Source organism: Cryptomeria japonica, chromosome 3, assembly GCF_030272615.1.
Source record: "Cryptomeria japonica chromosome 3, Sugi_1.0, whole genome shotgun sequence".
NCBI lineage: Eukaryota > Viridiplantae > Streptophyta > Pinopsida > Cupressales > Cupressaceae > Cryptomeria > Cryptomeria japonica.
In genome coordinates, this window is record NC_081407.1 from 234,785,438 (window position 1) to 234,802,273 (window position 16,836).

General features: G+C 38.9%; 1 protein-coding gene across 2 annotated transcripts in view; it reads right to left on the reverse strand.

Moving 5' to 3' along the window:
• The window catches only part of LOC131074404 (proline iminopeptidase), a 226,346-nt gene that overhangs the window by 83,416 nt on the left and 126,094 nt on the right, over window positions 1-16,836 (reverse strand). For both annotated transcript variants that reach the window (XM_058011031.2, XM_058011030.2), the window contains exons 7-8: window positions 8,512-8,609; window positions 8,119-8,220 (exon numbers count right to left, since the gene is read on the reverse strand). In XM_058011031.2, the coding sequence (XP_057867014.2) occupies window positions 8,119-8,220; window positions 8,512-8,609 (200 nt within the window). The remainder of the gene's footprint in view (window positions 1-8,118; window positions 8,221-8,511; window positions 8,610-16,836) is intronic.

The window sequence follows — 16,836 nt, forward strand, 5'->3', positions numbered from 1 at the left end:
GTTCTTTCAAAATTCTGTGATCAAAATAGAAGAGATGGAGATATGATCTGAAAGTTGTATTTTATCTGCTATAGCGTGTTTTAAAGATGCACCACACTTATCAATTTCAGTCAATGTAAGCATGCTATATAAGTGGATGAGGGGTTACGTAGTGAAGAGATGTGTCTTCCCACGTGGGAAGACACATCTCTTCCCTACGTACCTCTCACCATAGTATATAAACTAGTCACCGTTTACTTACCCAATCGGAAGGATTGCGACTTGTTTGAGAATCGCTTTACCACCCGATACCATGAACGGTGTAACCATTGGTCAAACGCGATAAGTTAACTTTGGTTTTATTTATCATTAGTTAACGTTAACATATTAGTATATGTAATCAAATTAATATATATATCGGAAGCATGAAATAGTACAACCGACATTACAAAATTAACACTCCGACTTAACTAGGGAGGACACATTTCATGTTAGAGAAAACATCACAATTCATCCATTGATTGTGAAGAGAGGAGATATCACACCATAGTGATATTTAGAGATATGGTTCAACAATGGATATCAAGTCTCATGATACTCACCATAACTCATAGTTATCAAGTAAGGTATGTGTATTGGCATCAAGTCACGTGATGCCTACCATACTAATAATGATTTCATGGCATGTCCACGAATATTATGTTCATAATATTCACCATGAAGATCTCTATCATAATTATGGTTTATTTAATGATATCAATCAGAGTTCCCAAACTCGCCGCGAGCTAGGCGAGTCGAGCCAAGCTCGGCGAGTTTTGCTGACTCAAGACTCAGACTCGGCGAGTTTTGACCATAACTCGCCTGAGTCGAGCCAAGCTCGGCGAGTTTTGCTGACTCAAGACTCAGACTCGGCGAGTTTTGACCATAACTCGCCTGACTCGCGAGTCAGGCGAGTTATGGTCAAAACTCGCCGAGTCCGAGTTCTGACTCGGCCACAACAGGTCAATGTTTTGACTTGTTTGACAAGTTAGTCTCTCCGTCAGGATTCACATATGGAATATAACATTAAAGTATAAGTGACATTTCCTAATGTCTTTTCTCTTTCTTATACTTTAAGTTATATTCCATATATATTGTCAGGATGTTTGAGAGTGGTTTCGGACCTCCATGAGTTATAATGCAAAATCTAGTTTTTGGAGGATCCTTCAAATTTCCAAACTTAGTCAAATTTCAAGCCATTTTAAGATCAAGATGACATTCCAAACTTTTAAGGCGAGTTCACTCTGACTTTGATGTAAGGGATGGGACCTAGGAGGACACTATGCATTCAACCAAGGTTTGATTTAGCAACTTGAAGCGTGACCAGATAGTACACAAAAACCCTAGGAATGATCTAAATAACCCCTGATCACTCAACTGACCTAACCTCCTTCACTCCACCTTGAGGAGATCCACCTGATTTGATGACCTTTGAGAAACTCAATCCCTTCAATGCAAAGGCTAAGACACTAAAACGAACAACAACAAAACTAAAAGAGCTAACCCTAGAAAGCAAAAAGTGGGGGTCTTCATTTGCAATGGAGCGATGTGTGAGTACCTCACAACAGGGATGTTTCTTAAAATTTTGAAAAAAGGGGGTGAGTTGGGGACATTTCCTACTTGTCCCCACATCCCAAAAAATCCCCCCATGGGGCACAAGGTTATTTTTGGCAAGGGACTCAGACTCGGCTTAGACTCGACAAGGCCGACTCGACTTGTGACTCGGCTATGACTCAGCAACGACTCAGCAAAATAAAAAAACCCTTGAAATTAAGAGATTTTTAACAATTTAAAACTTGTTTCATGCACCCATTATTGAATAAAGCCCAATTATAATGTGTGCTAGCTTGTTATGCCATGAAAGGCACGTTGGTAGAGTATCTACTTGTTTGGGGCTTCTGTTTAGTATTTTCTTTGGCCAAATTGAAATTTTGGGAGCACCAACATGAGACATCATGAACATCTTCACTTGGAAACTGTAAGGAGTGCTTGTGTATAGTAGCATTAAAAAGTGTGCTTGTTGAACTTAGGTTTTACCTTGGGACTATAGTTGACCTTGGTCTTTCTTGGACCTCTTAGTTTTTAGGCTATATATATGTTGGATGGAGGGGGGAATTGTGAGGCCAGAAGGGTTTGAAAATATGAGTCCAAGCCGAGTCCGAGTCTGAGAACTTTTCAGCCAACAAATATCTACCATAATGTCTCAGAGATATATATACTATAATGACATGTCCACAGATATCAAGTCACATGATATCCATCAGGATAGTTAAATTGATAATTGTAAAATCGTCACCTTACAATATCAATTTGAAACAAGTGTTCATTAGACAAGTGTTCATTATTGAAAAGTCATCACCCTTCAATAATGTTCACAGAAGGCCCATGCAGTCATGGAGTCACACACATGACAAATAAAAGAGTTTACACACTAAACATCTTTAAATATATTAGTATATCAGAATAAATGAGACTCTATCTCAAAATTAAATAACATTTTCAACTATACCAAGTTTATCTCTAAAGTGTTCAATCTTGATCTTGGAGAGAGGCTTGGTAAGAATGTCTACAATTTGATCACATGTGCTAATATAATTCAGTCGGATCACATTCCTTTCCACCATACCTCGAACATAATGATAAGGAATCTCAATGTGTTTAGACCTGTCATGAAATACTGGATTCATTGAAAGCTTGATGCAACTCCGATTGTCACAGTAGATGACAGTAGGATTTAAGGGCTGACCAAACAGTCCTACAAGCAATTTCTAGAGCCATACAGCTTCTCTTGCTCCCATGGAGGCTGCAATGTATTCAGCTTCTGTAAAACTATGAGCAACTGAAGATTGTTTTCTACATATCCATGAGATCATTCCTGATCCTAAACTGAAGCAACATCCTGATGTGCTTTTCCTGTCAACTATGCTTCCAGCTCAATCAGAATCAGTGAATCCATGTAGGTCAAGTTCCACATGTTTATATTTCAAACCAAAACCAATAGTTCCTCGAAGATATCTCAGAATATGCTTTGTAGCAACAAGATGTATTTCCCTAGGTTCTCACATGAATTGACTTAGTGCATTTACAGCATAACATATATCAGGTCTTGTGTTTACCAAATACATCAGAGATCCAATAATCTGTCTGTAGAGTGTACGATCTGCAAACTCTGATTCTGCAGCTGTTTCCTTTAGCTTGTGCAGATTTGTCTCCATAGGTGTGGTCATGGATCTACAATCCAACATTCTAAATCTCTTGAGTATATCAATGGTGTATTTTCCTCGATTAAGGATTATACCATCTGCCTGCTGCTAAACTTCCAATCCAAGGAAGTAGTGAAAAATTCCTAAATCTTTCATATCAAACTCAAAGGCTAATTCTTTCTTAAATCGAGAAATACAATTATCCTCTCCTGTGATTAGTAGATCATCAACATAAAGAATAAGAATTAATAATTCACCATTGATTACCTTGTAGTAGAGATTTGGATCTGCTTCATTCTTGAAAAACACTAATTCCAAGAGATAGTGATCAATTCTTTCATACCATGCTCTGGGGGCCTGTTTCAGTCCATAAAGAGCTTTCTTTAATCTGTAGACATGTGATTCAGCCTTATGAATCACAAAACCTTCAGGTTGCTCCAAATAAACTTCTTCACCATTCAGAAAAGCAGTCTTGACATCCATTTGATGGACTTTCCATCCTTTAGATGCTGCAATAGCCAAAATTGCTCGGACAGAAGTGTATATGGCAATAGGAGCAAATGTCTCTTCATAGTCAATAACTTCTTTTTGTGAGAAACCTCTAGCAACAAACCTTGCTTTGTGCTTCTCAATGCTACCATCTGCTGCATGTTTGATTTTGAAGAGCCATTTAGAAGATACCACAGATTTTCCTTTAGGCCTAGGCACAATATCCCAGACATCATTTTTCAAAATTGATTGATACTCTTCTGACATAGCATCTTTCCAAACTTGATGCTTGAGCGCATCTCCAACACAGGAAGGTTCTGCATCAATGATCTCACTCATCAAGGTAGTATAACTGGAAAATAGGTTAGGTCTCTTACTTTCTCTAAAGGTCCCCTTTGGAGCAGCATAATTTTCAGCTTCTTGAAGCATCTTTTTAGCCCAAAGTGGTCTCTTCCTAGTTTCGGGATAATTTTCTTCTAAAGGTAAGCCTTGAACTTCATGCTCAGCATCTTCAGGGGTCTCCCTCTGAATCTCAGGAGTGGAATCCTCATCCAAGCTTGTAGGAGGATCTTGGTGTTCTAATTCATTAGAGCTTTTGGACCTCCTAAATGCTATGTCTTCCTCAAAGATGACATCTCTGCTTAGTTCAATTTGCCTTTGACCAGGTATGTATATTCTGTAGGCTTTAGAGGTTTCACTGTACCCAACAAATACTCATTTCTTTCCAAAAAGTTCTAACTTTGACCTCTTTTCTTTGGGGACATGAATATAGACTGGACACCCATAGATCCGGAAATGACTTATGTCAGCTTTGTTGGCAGTAAAGGCTTCTTCAGGGGTTTTATTGTGAAGAAGAGAATGAGGACATCTATTTTGAATGTACACAACTGTCCTCGATGCTTCAGCCCAAAATGAGGTTTCTATATTTTGGTCAAACAACGTAGCCCTAGCAGCTTCTACTATAGTCCTATTCTTTCTTTCAGCTACCCCATTTTTTTATGGGTTATAAGGTATAGTAAACTCCCTCTTAATCCCAGCATTTATACAATAATCTTTAAACATATCAGAAGTGTATTCCCCCCCCATTGTCTGTTCTTAAGGTTATGATTTTCTTACCTATCATATTTTCTGCAACAGGTTTGAATTCCTTAAATTTAGAAAGGATTTCTTCAGACTCTTTGTACCTCAGAAAATATATCCAGGTCTTCCTAGAATAATCATCTACATATATTACATAATATAAAAATCCCCCTAATGAGGGTACAGACATGGGTCCACATAAATCAGAATGAACTAATTCTAATACATTTTTGCATTTATTGTTGCGAGAATTAAAAGACCCTTTAGTATCCTTTCCCAAGGCACACCCTTTGCAGGCTCCTTCAGATTTTTGACTTAGCTTGGGTAAGTCGATCACCATCTTCTCTATCTTAGGTAGGGCATGGAAATGAAGGTGCTCTAATCTTTTGTGCCAAAGTTCATTCGAATTTGGAGTCTCATGAATCAAGGCTAGAGGTGGAGTGGTACAAAGTCTGTAGAGGCTCCCTTGTCTTACTCCAATGGTGTGGGCTTTCTTGATGGTGGAGTTCTTTGGCCAAGCAAGTACCTTTCCTTCCATAAAGGTTAATCTGTAACCCTTATCTTCAAGTGCAGAAACTGAGACAAGGTTTCTCTTTATACCAGGTACAAATAGAACTCCACTTAGCTGTAGGGATATGCCTGACTTTAGGTTGATATTGCAGGTTCCTATTCCCATAACTGGATAATTTGAGTCATCACCAATTGTCACTTCTTCATTTGAACTTTCCACAAGTGTATCTAGGTGCTCACGAAATCCAGTGATGTGTCGAGATGCTCTGCTGTCAATCACCCACGTGTTGAAACTGGAGGTCACTTGACTAGAGAGGGTTAAGTAGAAGACTAGCTTCTCGGAATTACTCCCTTTCTTAATTTCTGCCATTGAAGCTTGTTGTTTGATCCTATCTAGACACTTCATTGCATAGTGCCCGTATTGGTCACATCTGAAACATTGCACTTCAAAAATGTCTCTCTTCTTCTTTGAATACCTCTTCCCATTTGAGTTGTTGTCCCTCTTTCTCTTAAAGTTCTTCTTCTTTCCTTTCTTGTGGGAATTAGAGTTTAGAACTTGAATGTCTTCATCACCATTGTTTTGTTTTATTCCTCTTGTGACAAGCCGAGATTCCTCTTGAATGCAATCGGTTTTCAATCTATCAAACTTAGGAAATTTAGAACGAGCACTGATTCCTTGAATGGACGATTCCCATGAGGTAGGAAGTCCATTTAGGGCCATCATAGCAAGTTCTTTGTTGTCTACTAGATGTCCAATAGTGGATAGTTGATCCCTAAGCTCAGTGATCCTCAAGAAATAGGATGTAACTGTTTCTCTTTTATTGATCTTTATATGGTGTAGTTGATTCTTTAGGGTGAGAGCCCTGCTAGTGTTGTTGATTTCATAAATGTCAGCTAGTGCTTTGAACATCTGAAAGGCCGTCTCATATTTAGAAATAACTGGTACAATGTAGTCTCTTACTGAATCCACAATTATCTTAAGGGCCTTCTCACTGTCCTTGCTCCACTGAATTTTCTTTGCATCATCAGAGGGTTCAGGAATTTCACTTTTGACATGGGAGTCAATTTTATTTTCTTTCAAAACAAGCATGATCCTGAATTTCCAAGATACAAAATTTGATGCTCCATCTAATCTATCTTCAAACCTAACTCCGATTGCCATTAGGATTATGGGAATATGATCTTAGTAAGAGCCTGGTGAAAGTTTATGAGATCGTTACAGAATTTCAATATGATCTTCCTTAACCTGGCTCTGATACCATGTAAAGACATGGACCAGCTAGGACTCGAACCTAGGACCTTCCATACGCTGCTGGAGTGCTCTACCACTGAGCTACTGGTCCCTCTTGGACCGGTCCATCGTCGGTCTAGGTGTGGCTTATTTCCAACACCAACACCCCCCTTAAGCCACACCTCTCGTGTGCTTGGGGCTCCTAGCCTGGACTTGGCTCTGATACCATGTTGAGACATGGACTAGCTAGGACTCGAACCTAGGACCTTCCATACGTTGCTGGAGTGCTCTACCACTGAGCTACTGGCCCCTCTTGGACCAGTCCATCGTCGGTTGAACCTGGCTCTGATACAATGTTAAGTTCTTTCAAAATTCTGTGATCAAAATAGAAGAGATGGAGATATGATCTGAAAGTTGTATTTTATCTGCTATAGCGTGTTTTAAAGATGCACCACACTTATCAATTTTGGTGTGTACATCCTCCTCAATGTAAGCATGCTATATAAGTGGATGAGGGGTTACGTAGTGAAGAGATATGTCTTCCCACGTGGGAAGACACATCTCTTCCCTACGTACCTCTCACCACAGTATATAAACTAGTCACCATTTACTTACCCGATCGGAAGGAGTGCGACTTGTTTGAGAATCGCTTTACCACCCGATATCATGAACGGCGTAACCGTTGGTCAAACCCAATAAGTTAACTTTGGTTTTATTTATCATTAGTTAACGTTAACATATTAGTATATGTAATCAAATTAATATATATATCGGAAGCATGAAATAGTACGACCGACGTTACAAAATTAACAGCAATAAGTTTTCTGAGTGACCTATGTAGCTGCCACCTTGTGTTTCAGACCTGCAATCAAATGTTTTAGAGCTATCTTCATCAAAGTGCAAAGAGATTTTCTGGGTATGTCTAAATCAGATATGTAAAGCACATTGCTAAACTGGGTTACTTGTTTTTCTATCAAATTTTGAAGTCGCAGATTTGTAGTAAAATCTGGAATTTATTGCTGTATGAGGCTATTTCATGATTTCACTTATTAATGACATTCCTAGTTGATAAGAGTTTCTGGGTATTTGATAAATTTAGTTTTGAAGATGTCTTAATTATATTCATTGTAAGTTTTTTAGAAATCAGAAAACAAACAAAAAACACTATAATTTGCTGTTTACAGTGTTCCAGTTTGGGGTGGGACATTACGTTTTACTATTCATCGAACAAGCTTTAGATATGCATAAGAAACTCCTACAGTATTCTTTATGACGAATCATATGTTTAGAAATTGATCTACATTTAAATAGCATAGAAGACCCCAGATGATACAAGATATAACAAAAATATACAGACATAGCTAAGCATATAATAGTAATAATAGATAATTTTCCTTGATATAAGTCGTTTATTTCCTGTTGATCCAAAATTATGCTTAACCTTTGATGAAAACTTATCCTCTTCCATTATATTTTAGGAGGATGCTCAAATAGTAAATTCTACTTAGAGGGAAGCATTACTTACCACTAAAACTCGAACATTGACAATCAACAAAAAATTTAGATATGTAAAATTAAAATCTTTACCAAAGAAAATTCATTATCATCTCCTTTCCTCATATACTCTTCATTTGGAAGAAGATGGGATGTCATCATTTCCCATTTTGTCCAAATCTTAGCAGCTGAATTCTACAAGAAAAATACATCAGATTATAATGCTTATTAGAATATAATGACTCTGATCCACAAAGACTGCATAGGAATAAGTTACAAAACAGAGTGTTTATGTCCCCTGCTCATAGAAGCCAAGTAAATGCAATTTTGTATCCTAATATTTTTATAACTTATATCAATAATTTTATCCCTCATGTGACTACTACACAATTCAGAGTGACAAGTAAATAGTGAAATGTATCCTTTAGAAACAAAAACAAAAATGTTCAGGTCAGTAGAAACTTATGAAATATTAATGATCACTACCTTCTCTTGAGGATCATCGCCATTCAATCTCTTTGCATATGCAATAACAAAGTTATCACGCTCCTCCTCTGGAATAAAATTACAAAATTTCTCCCATGCTAAAAAACATCAAGAAACAGTATTTAATGATTTAGTAAACATGAAATAATTACCAGCATTTACTCAAATTATTTTGTTGCAAATATCTTAAAGCAAGGTAGAAAAAGTTGGACCAGATAAAAAGTATGTATTTCATTATTTCTATCTGGTGAGGGTTGTATCTGAACAACATGATATATTATTATTATTAATTATTGTAATAATGATGATGTACATGTTAAATGGTATAAATTTACAACTCAGACTCAAACAAGTTCATCACTGCAGAAAATGGAAGGCCATAGCTTCCACATTGAATTTACAGATAAATTTTGTGATCATTACTTCCAAAGATTGGAATTAGAATACATCGTAGTAAAGGCTGCTTAAGTACACAAGCACACAAGTTTGCACAAAAAGCTATTCTGGTAGGATCATCACAATCCAAGTTAGCTGAAAACTTATCTTCCACTCTTCCCAAGCAAACTTATGCTTGAACAGCTTCAACTCTTTCACCATGCCGTGAGTCAATCTGCAACCTAACTTTGTTCTTCCCAGCTTCCTTACCAATGGATATGAGCTCTTGATGAATATGGCACACTCAGCCTTCACAAGCAAGTAAACAACCAGACATAAAGGTCTTAAGCATGGTGTGGTAAGAAAAAAGATGGAAAACAAGACTTTCAGCCTGTGCTTTTTTGACTTTTGGTTGACTTTGTGATTAACAAATCACTGGATATCTTGCCAACAAAGCTACATTGAGTATCACCCGAATTGATAGATGATTTGTCCTTTAAACTCACAACTCTCATTTGAGCAAGCTAAAACAAAATGTTTGTATTGTTATCACTCGGTTGACTTTCATGAACAATGTGGGGCTCATTTCGATTCACAACCATCAGATGTGGAAAGAAAGACCTGACAAAGATTGTAGCTTTCTCTGCCACATGTCCAGGCATCTACAAATGTATGCATTTAAGGATTTTGATTGCAGACAATGCCTATACGGTGTCTTTATTGGATAAAGATGCATCACAAAAGTTGTGGGAAGTAAAAGTCAGTTCATAGTTATTTCGGATGAGCACAAAAGTGATGAAGCTTTTGATTGTAGTATTGCTGGCCAAGATTATGATACTAATAGTGATTGCACAACTGCTAAGTCTTGTTGTACTAATTAAAAATTTCATATGGAATAAAGTTTAAAGCTAACACACAAGTTGGGATCTGGTTTTGTCCAGTTTTTTTGTCTTGTCATCCTTGTGGCTCTTTTCTGAAAGTTTGTAGGACCATGGGACAGGGCTCTTGAAGTCGTCCATCCTGGTGCAGAAAGAAGATTGTCATTGAAGATTTTTGCTAAATCTGACAACCAATCATGCACCTAATATAGGAGTAAGTTATTGTGTTTTCAAAACCAAAGAAGATAATCCTTTATCAAGAACAAACTTTTGTGTAGTAAACACAATAGATAGTAAAGAGGCACACACATTTGATAAGAAGACCTTTTGCTAAGACCTTCAAGGTCAGAAAAAATTATTGATATCAAGGTGTGCAATTGATCATGGATATGGAAGACGTGTGATTGAAATCAAAGTTATATAGTGAAGGGCACAACTGATAGAACCAAAATAAAAATAAAATCAGTTATAAGGTGTACACTTCAAATAAAGCAAATTCAATTTTCAAAATGAACAGATAAGTGGACACTTGGAAAAGAAGAAAATTCAAAACTAGACTTTCTATTTTGAGGTGTGCACCTCTACGAAGAGAAATTGAAATTTCAGTCAAAATTCAAACAAAATGGCTAAGGCATGAGGTCAAGGGCACACCTTTGACAAGGAGGTGCTCAAAATAAAAATTGGCTAACTGCGACGTTGAAGTCTACACTTGTAACAAAAGGCACATCTATTAAAGGTAAAGTCCAAAAATCCAGTTTACATTGTCTGGTGTTGTAGGAGCATGAGGTGCACACTCATAAAAGGGAAATCATTTTTCATTTAAAATGTACAAGTATACATAAGAGTGTAAGGTGCACACCTGAAAGTGGATATCAAAAGACTTGTTTTTCCTTGACAAGAGCACACTTTGCAAAGTAAAAATTCAATCAAATAATCTTGTTCCGAGGGGCACACTTGATAAATGTACGAAAGTGGCAAAGATGAAGCTGGTTGTACTGTACCTTGTTGGTTGTATCAGTCCTTGGGAGGCATTTGACATGCAGATTGAAGCACCTAGTTTGGAGTGTTCGTTCCACTTTGCAAGGGGGTACCTTGACCTTGAAGTTCCTAGGGCTTTGTGAGGTGGAGAAATGAACGTGAGATTAGTTCTGATGACATCTTTGGGTGTTGTACCTGCTAAATCAATGCCTTATCAAGCATGCAAACTTCTGATTTTAGTTAGCAGACATATATATTCTTCTTCCAGTATATTTTGGTGAAGTTTGGAGCTGTTTTAAGGAGGCAAATCAGCTTATGTTCATTGTTGGTGTGTTGGGTGTGAGTTGGTTCAGTTTTTTGGGTGAATTTCTTGCTGTCCAGACCTGTTGCAGCCTGTTATAGTTGATATCAGACCTGCAACTTACCATATTTTCATCAATCTGAGGTATTCTACTTCTTATGTTTTTTTATTACATTGATTATCCATACTATTCAGCTTATTATGGAGTATGCAGCGCAGTTATATGACTTGTATTGCATCTGATATATCATTGTAATAAACTAGATGGTAGTATCGCCAATGGGTTTGGTCATTGCTCATTGATGTATGTACTCACCCCACTGAATAAGTGGCATTTATTGGATTTGCTTACCCCACTGAACAAGTGGAAAGAATGTATTCACTTATCCCACAGAATAAGTGGTGAGTTAAGAAATTCTTCCCCACCAAAAAAGTGGAAGCTTTGTAGCTACACTCTGTTGAATAAGTGTGAAGTACTTGTTTTCATTGTACTAAACACTCCGCTGAATAAGCATGTAGAGTTATTTCCTTTTAGTTGCATTGCACTCAGCTAAAGAAGTCGGATTGGTCGGCTTGCCGCCTTGTGCTTTTCCTTTCAGTTGCTGCAATTTAGTTTGTTGTATGGTCTTTTCACTGTATTCTCTCACCTTGCCCATCAGAGGACTTGGGTGATCAGAAAGTTACTTGGACATCACATTTTATCTCATTTATAGTTGAAATGTTTCAAAAAACAAATTAGGGGTGATTATTACAACGCTATCAAAGCTGGTGATCTTGCTAGCCTGTGCATCTAAGCCTATCATGCATATTGTTCTCTATGAATGCTAGTGAAAGAGAACTAAGATACTCCAACAAAGAACAGAAAAGACTACAATATCAGTTGCCAAAAACTCCAATAGAAAATACTTTTTCAGGAGTTCTAGCAGCCTGTCAAAAGTGCTACAGTTGGTATTGAAGTTGGACTTAGATGGAGCAGCCCATGAATGGTGGTACCACAGTTTGATAACCTAAGGCCACAACCTCATTACCACCTGTGATGAGTTCACCAATAAACTCATTGAAAGATTTCACAAGGACCCAAAATTGTAGTTTAGAAAACTTGCATAGTTGAGACAACATGATACAATAGATGCCTACATTGTTGAGTTTCAAAGGCTTTTAGTGATGGTGCCTAACATCTAAGACTCGTTGTGCTATTTAATGAAGGGCTAACTAAGCCACTAAGGGGATGGGTGAAAGATTTTGACCCACCAACACTCCAAGAAGCCATCAAGAAGGCAAGGAACATAGATTTTGTAGTTCCCAAAAGTAAATTTCTACCCAAGAACTTTCAACATGAAAAAAATAAAAAGCATTTTTACAAGGAGTCAAATCAATCCAAAGATTCTAACTTCAAAAAAGGATGATGACTTTCAAAATGAGTTAAGTGCTTTGAGAAAAGTCAGTTTTTTCATTGGGAGGTGTAGTTGCTGATGAATCTGAATCAGAAAATTCAGAACAGCAAGTTGATATGGAGGAAAATGACGAAGAAGCACCAAAAGAATCTAAAGGGGGGAAAATGAAAGCACATTTTCCTAACTCTCAAGTATTCAAAAGAACGACTCTTTCAGGGTGCGTGGTGTGTTGTGTGGGCAGTGAATCATTGGTCTCATTGATGCTAGAGCTACACAGAACTTCATTGACGAGGGAGTTGTAGCATAGAGAGGTCTTAAGATTAAAAAAATTGAAGGCTTCAAAGTCATGGTTGCTAATGGATTCACTCTTTCATGCTCAAGGACAATAGCATGATTGAATCTACAATCGAGCAATTATGATCTCTATGTGGTGACCATTGGAGACACCGATGTTGATCTCAACATCCAGTGGCTCTATTCTTTAAGAGAGATCACTCTAAATTTGCAAACAATGGAGCTGAAATTCCAAGTTGATGGAAGGAAGACAATGTTGAGAGGAATGTCTAATGAAGGACTTCGTGTTGCCACATGCAAAAGGATGGAGAGAATGTTCCTTCGTGGGCAAGGAACATAGTCAAGACAAGAGGAAGAATGGCACAAACCAGAAATGGAAATAACTTCCAATATTTTGATAATCCCCTCTTTGAAATGGATGCAAAATTGTCCTTTGATAATCCACCTTTTGTTATGAATATTGTTGTTGGCATAAAACACATATTGTTATGTTTGATAATTTTGGTTTCCCGACGGTGTATTAATTAATTGTATTAAGTGGGTTGTCACTCTCGGGTAATTATGTGTCGGTTGGTTGATGGTTGTGCACATCTCGGCAACTATCGAGTTCTTTAAATATATTGTGTACCACCAAGGAAGGGGGACGGTATTGTCAAATCTGTTGTAATCCTTGGCCGACCATCTCCGGTCTCTTCTTTGTAATAATTGTATGTGCAAATAAAGATATATTTTACTACCGTGTCTGATATGCATTGTCATGTACATTATTATTTTGTGTATTTAATTTACTAATTGTAGCGGTAAACATTTTGGCGTCGTTGCCTTAAAAGAAATCAAGTCATCCTTGAGGGATTCATGTCCGTAGACCCCATTAAAGGTGAGAAGAGGCCACAAGGTGGTCAAGACCAAGCGATTAGGTGATCCATTGACCCTCGGCCGGAGGAAGCATAGAGACGAGTCAAAGCCTAGAAGTACTCAGAGTGTTGGGACACTAGAGGTGGACGTGTAGAGGACGCACGCGTCTAAGAGTGCAAGGAAAGCACTAGAACATAGCTGTCGGAACAGTCCACTAGAGTGTTGGGGACGCTCAAGGGGACGTACAGTTGTTGCGTCTGTTGCTCCATCTTGCTTTGTCTTATCTGCAAGTAGACATCTCGGAACAACCCCTCCACACTGCACAAGTTAACTCCCAAGGTGCCAACTCCCTCCACCAATCGCATGTGCTTCCACTCTTGTACCATCTCCGGCGTACCACTGTCCGACCACCCTATTGTGCGTATTGCACACACACCTCGTCAGTTGAAAGGGGACCCCCTCTAAATTATGTCTGAATGTGCAGGAGAAATAAGACCAAGTCTTGTGAAATTCGCCAGTAATGGGTAATTTGCAAAGTTTTTTTTAAAGGTTTGCAAACTGGCCTAAAAGGTCTGAAATTGGCAAAAGGCCTAAAAGGTCCGAAATTGGCAAAAGGCCTAAAAATCCCGAAGTTTGCAAAAGTGCCCAAAATCCTGAAATTCACCATAAAGGGGTGAATATGTCAAAGTTTTAAAAACCTTGAAATTGCTCTCAAAACCCCCCAAAAATGTGAAAATAAAATAGTAAGGCGTTAACTTAAAATTTGCGGAAGTGCCATTTAGTCCGAATTTCGAAAACGTCTAAGTATGAACTTTTTTTTAAGAACTTTTCGAATGCCCCTCTTGCCCAAAATTGCCAGGAACAACTAAATTCGCGGAAGGAGTAAAAGCGTTAAAACTTGGGAAATTTTCAAATGACCCTCCAGCCGTTAAATTTTAATATTTGTTAAATTAAATTAATTAATTTTTCAAATTGATTTATTGAAATGAAATTGATCATGCAGGACGTCATTAGAGAACCAGGAGAAAGACTTGAAATGCAAATCGAAGAAGGATCGCGATCAAGGCCAGGCACTGAAAACTGGAAAAGAAAAAAGATGTGGGAACGCGTTGCAAGAGCGCGAGAACAACCAAACATTGGGAACCATGCCACTAAACAAAGATGAAGTCCACCATCGGGACCAAAGACCAAAGAACACTCTGAATGCTGCAAGTTTATGCCTTCTCGAGAAAAAGCACACAGCTGGATTTAATTCCAGGAATTCAATTTCTAAAAAGCTGAAATTGTTTTATTGTAAAACTACTTGTAGGTCCCACTCAGATATTTTGAAAGAAAGGGGAAACAAGTCAGTTGTGGACAGTTATGTCCAACTACCGGATAGACTCAAATTGAAGCCAAATAGTGGCAGGTAGTTGAAATTGTGGTTGAATGGATGAGTGAGAATTTAATGGGCATGGGTTAAGGCTGCTAGTTTCTGGAAGGCAGATCAGGACCCTTGGATGCAGTCCATCCTAGCCTTCGATTCAATATTGTAAATTCTATAAAAGGCAAAGGCCTTTCTTTTGTAAAGGGTTAGATGGTTAGAGATTTTTGTTAGATAGTCAGATAGTAGGTTAGAATTTTGTAGTTAGATTTTAGAAGGTAGAATAGGTTAGATCTTAGCAGTAGCATAGAGATGTTGCAAAAATTGTTGTAATAGGCAGCTGAAATCAATATATAAACATTGATTTGGTGTTTATTGTCTTGTTTTCATCCTGTTTGCATGGTTTCTTTCAGTATTTTAGATAGATCTTTCTGTTTTGGGTGTGTAGGTATTTGATAGATTCGGGCTCATACCATTGAGGATATGCTGATTGTGTATCCTTTTGTATGGTTAACTTGAGCCTTTGATTGTGCTAAGTTCAATTGCAGATGTCCGTCTAAGCTGCGCCAAAATTGGGTGCTTAGCTGTGCGTTTGCAGTCTGAAAATCTTCCAAGCCCCCTAGAAGATTGCACCGTTCCTGCAAGGTTGTGAGCTATTCTGGCCAAGCAGGAATTGTTTATGTTGAACCTGTCTACCCGCATACCTGTGTTGTTAGTTTTAGATCTCCTATCCCTTCCCTTTTGATTTTGTTTCATAGTCTGAGAATCACAGCAGACCAGCTTGTTGCAAATCGTAAGTCCCCTTGTGCTCCCAGCAAATCACATCGACCACTGAGTAATCCCGCAGTCAAGACCTGACAATCAAAACCTTGAGGTCGTCCCCTTTGATCAAACAAAAAACAGCATTGGGGATTTCCTTATCTCAAGAGAGGATAGGATACTCAGCGAGTACATTCTATTCTGCGTTGGCCGGATGGAGTCTGCAACGATTCGACTTTAGACACGTCAACACCCCCCCGTTGCTCAAAGTGGCGTGCAAACTCCTCACATCCCGAAGCCATGAAGTGCAAGAGCTTCTCAGGGTCAACTGAATTGTCGGCATCCATCTGTCCAGTCAATTGTTCCATACCTCAGGCTATGTCCGATATCCCCTGTAACTTCCCAAAGAACCGCTGGAGGGAGCTTGCTGGATCGCTAGGGTCTGGCGGTGTAATGTGAAGACCTATCAGTGGTCCTTCAGGCCCGCTATCCTCTACATCAATGAGTTTCTGGTCATGTCCACTTTCCCCAGTCGCTTCGTTCTGCTCCTCAGCAGACACCATCTCATCCTGGACCTGATCTATGATAGGAGTGGCCCTATGCTATGTCTCGCCTTGGCCAACTGCCATGTCATGGGGTGAAGGGGAAGTGGGAAGGTGAGGTGCAAGTGCAAACTGCCCGAGCCACCCATCCAAGGATGCATCTATATCATCATCTGCCAATGTGTCCAACACCCCCAACTCCTCCTGGCCATCCCCTCCTTCCCTGTTTGCCATCAATACATCCACGGACTCATTCCCTCCTAGTGTTGCCGCACCACCCTCAACTGCTACGGGCTTCTCCATACCAATACATGACGTACCAGTACCTGTCTCCTGTACGGCTACCCTCGGTGCAACTTCCTCTGGTATGGCTACCTACTATACTGCTACCTCCAGACTGTTGCATGTCCCTATCTGCCACCGTACGGTCCATCATTCTTGTGCCGCCTAAGTCACTACCCGTACGGTCTGCTGGCTTACTAGTACGCTCTGTTGCTGGTACGGCTTGTGACTCTAGCACGGCCAAGCCAATCTGAGGCAGCGGCACTCATCTTTGTGTCGGAGGCTCCCCTTCGTCAACTTTCTT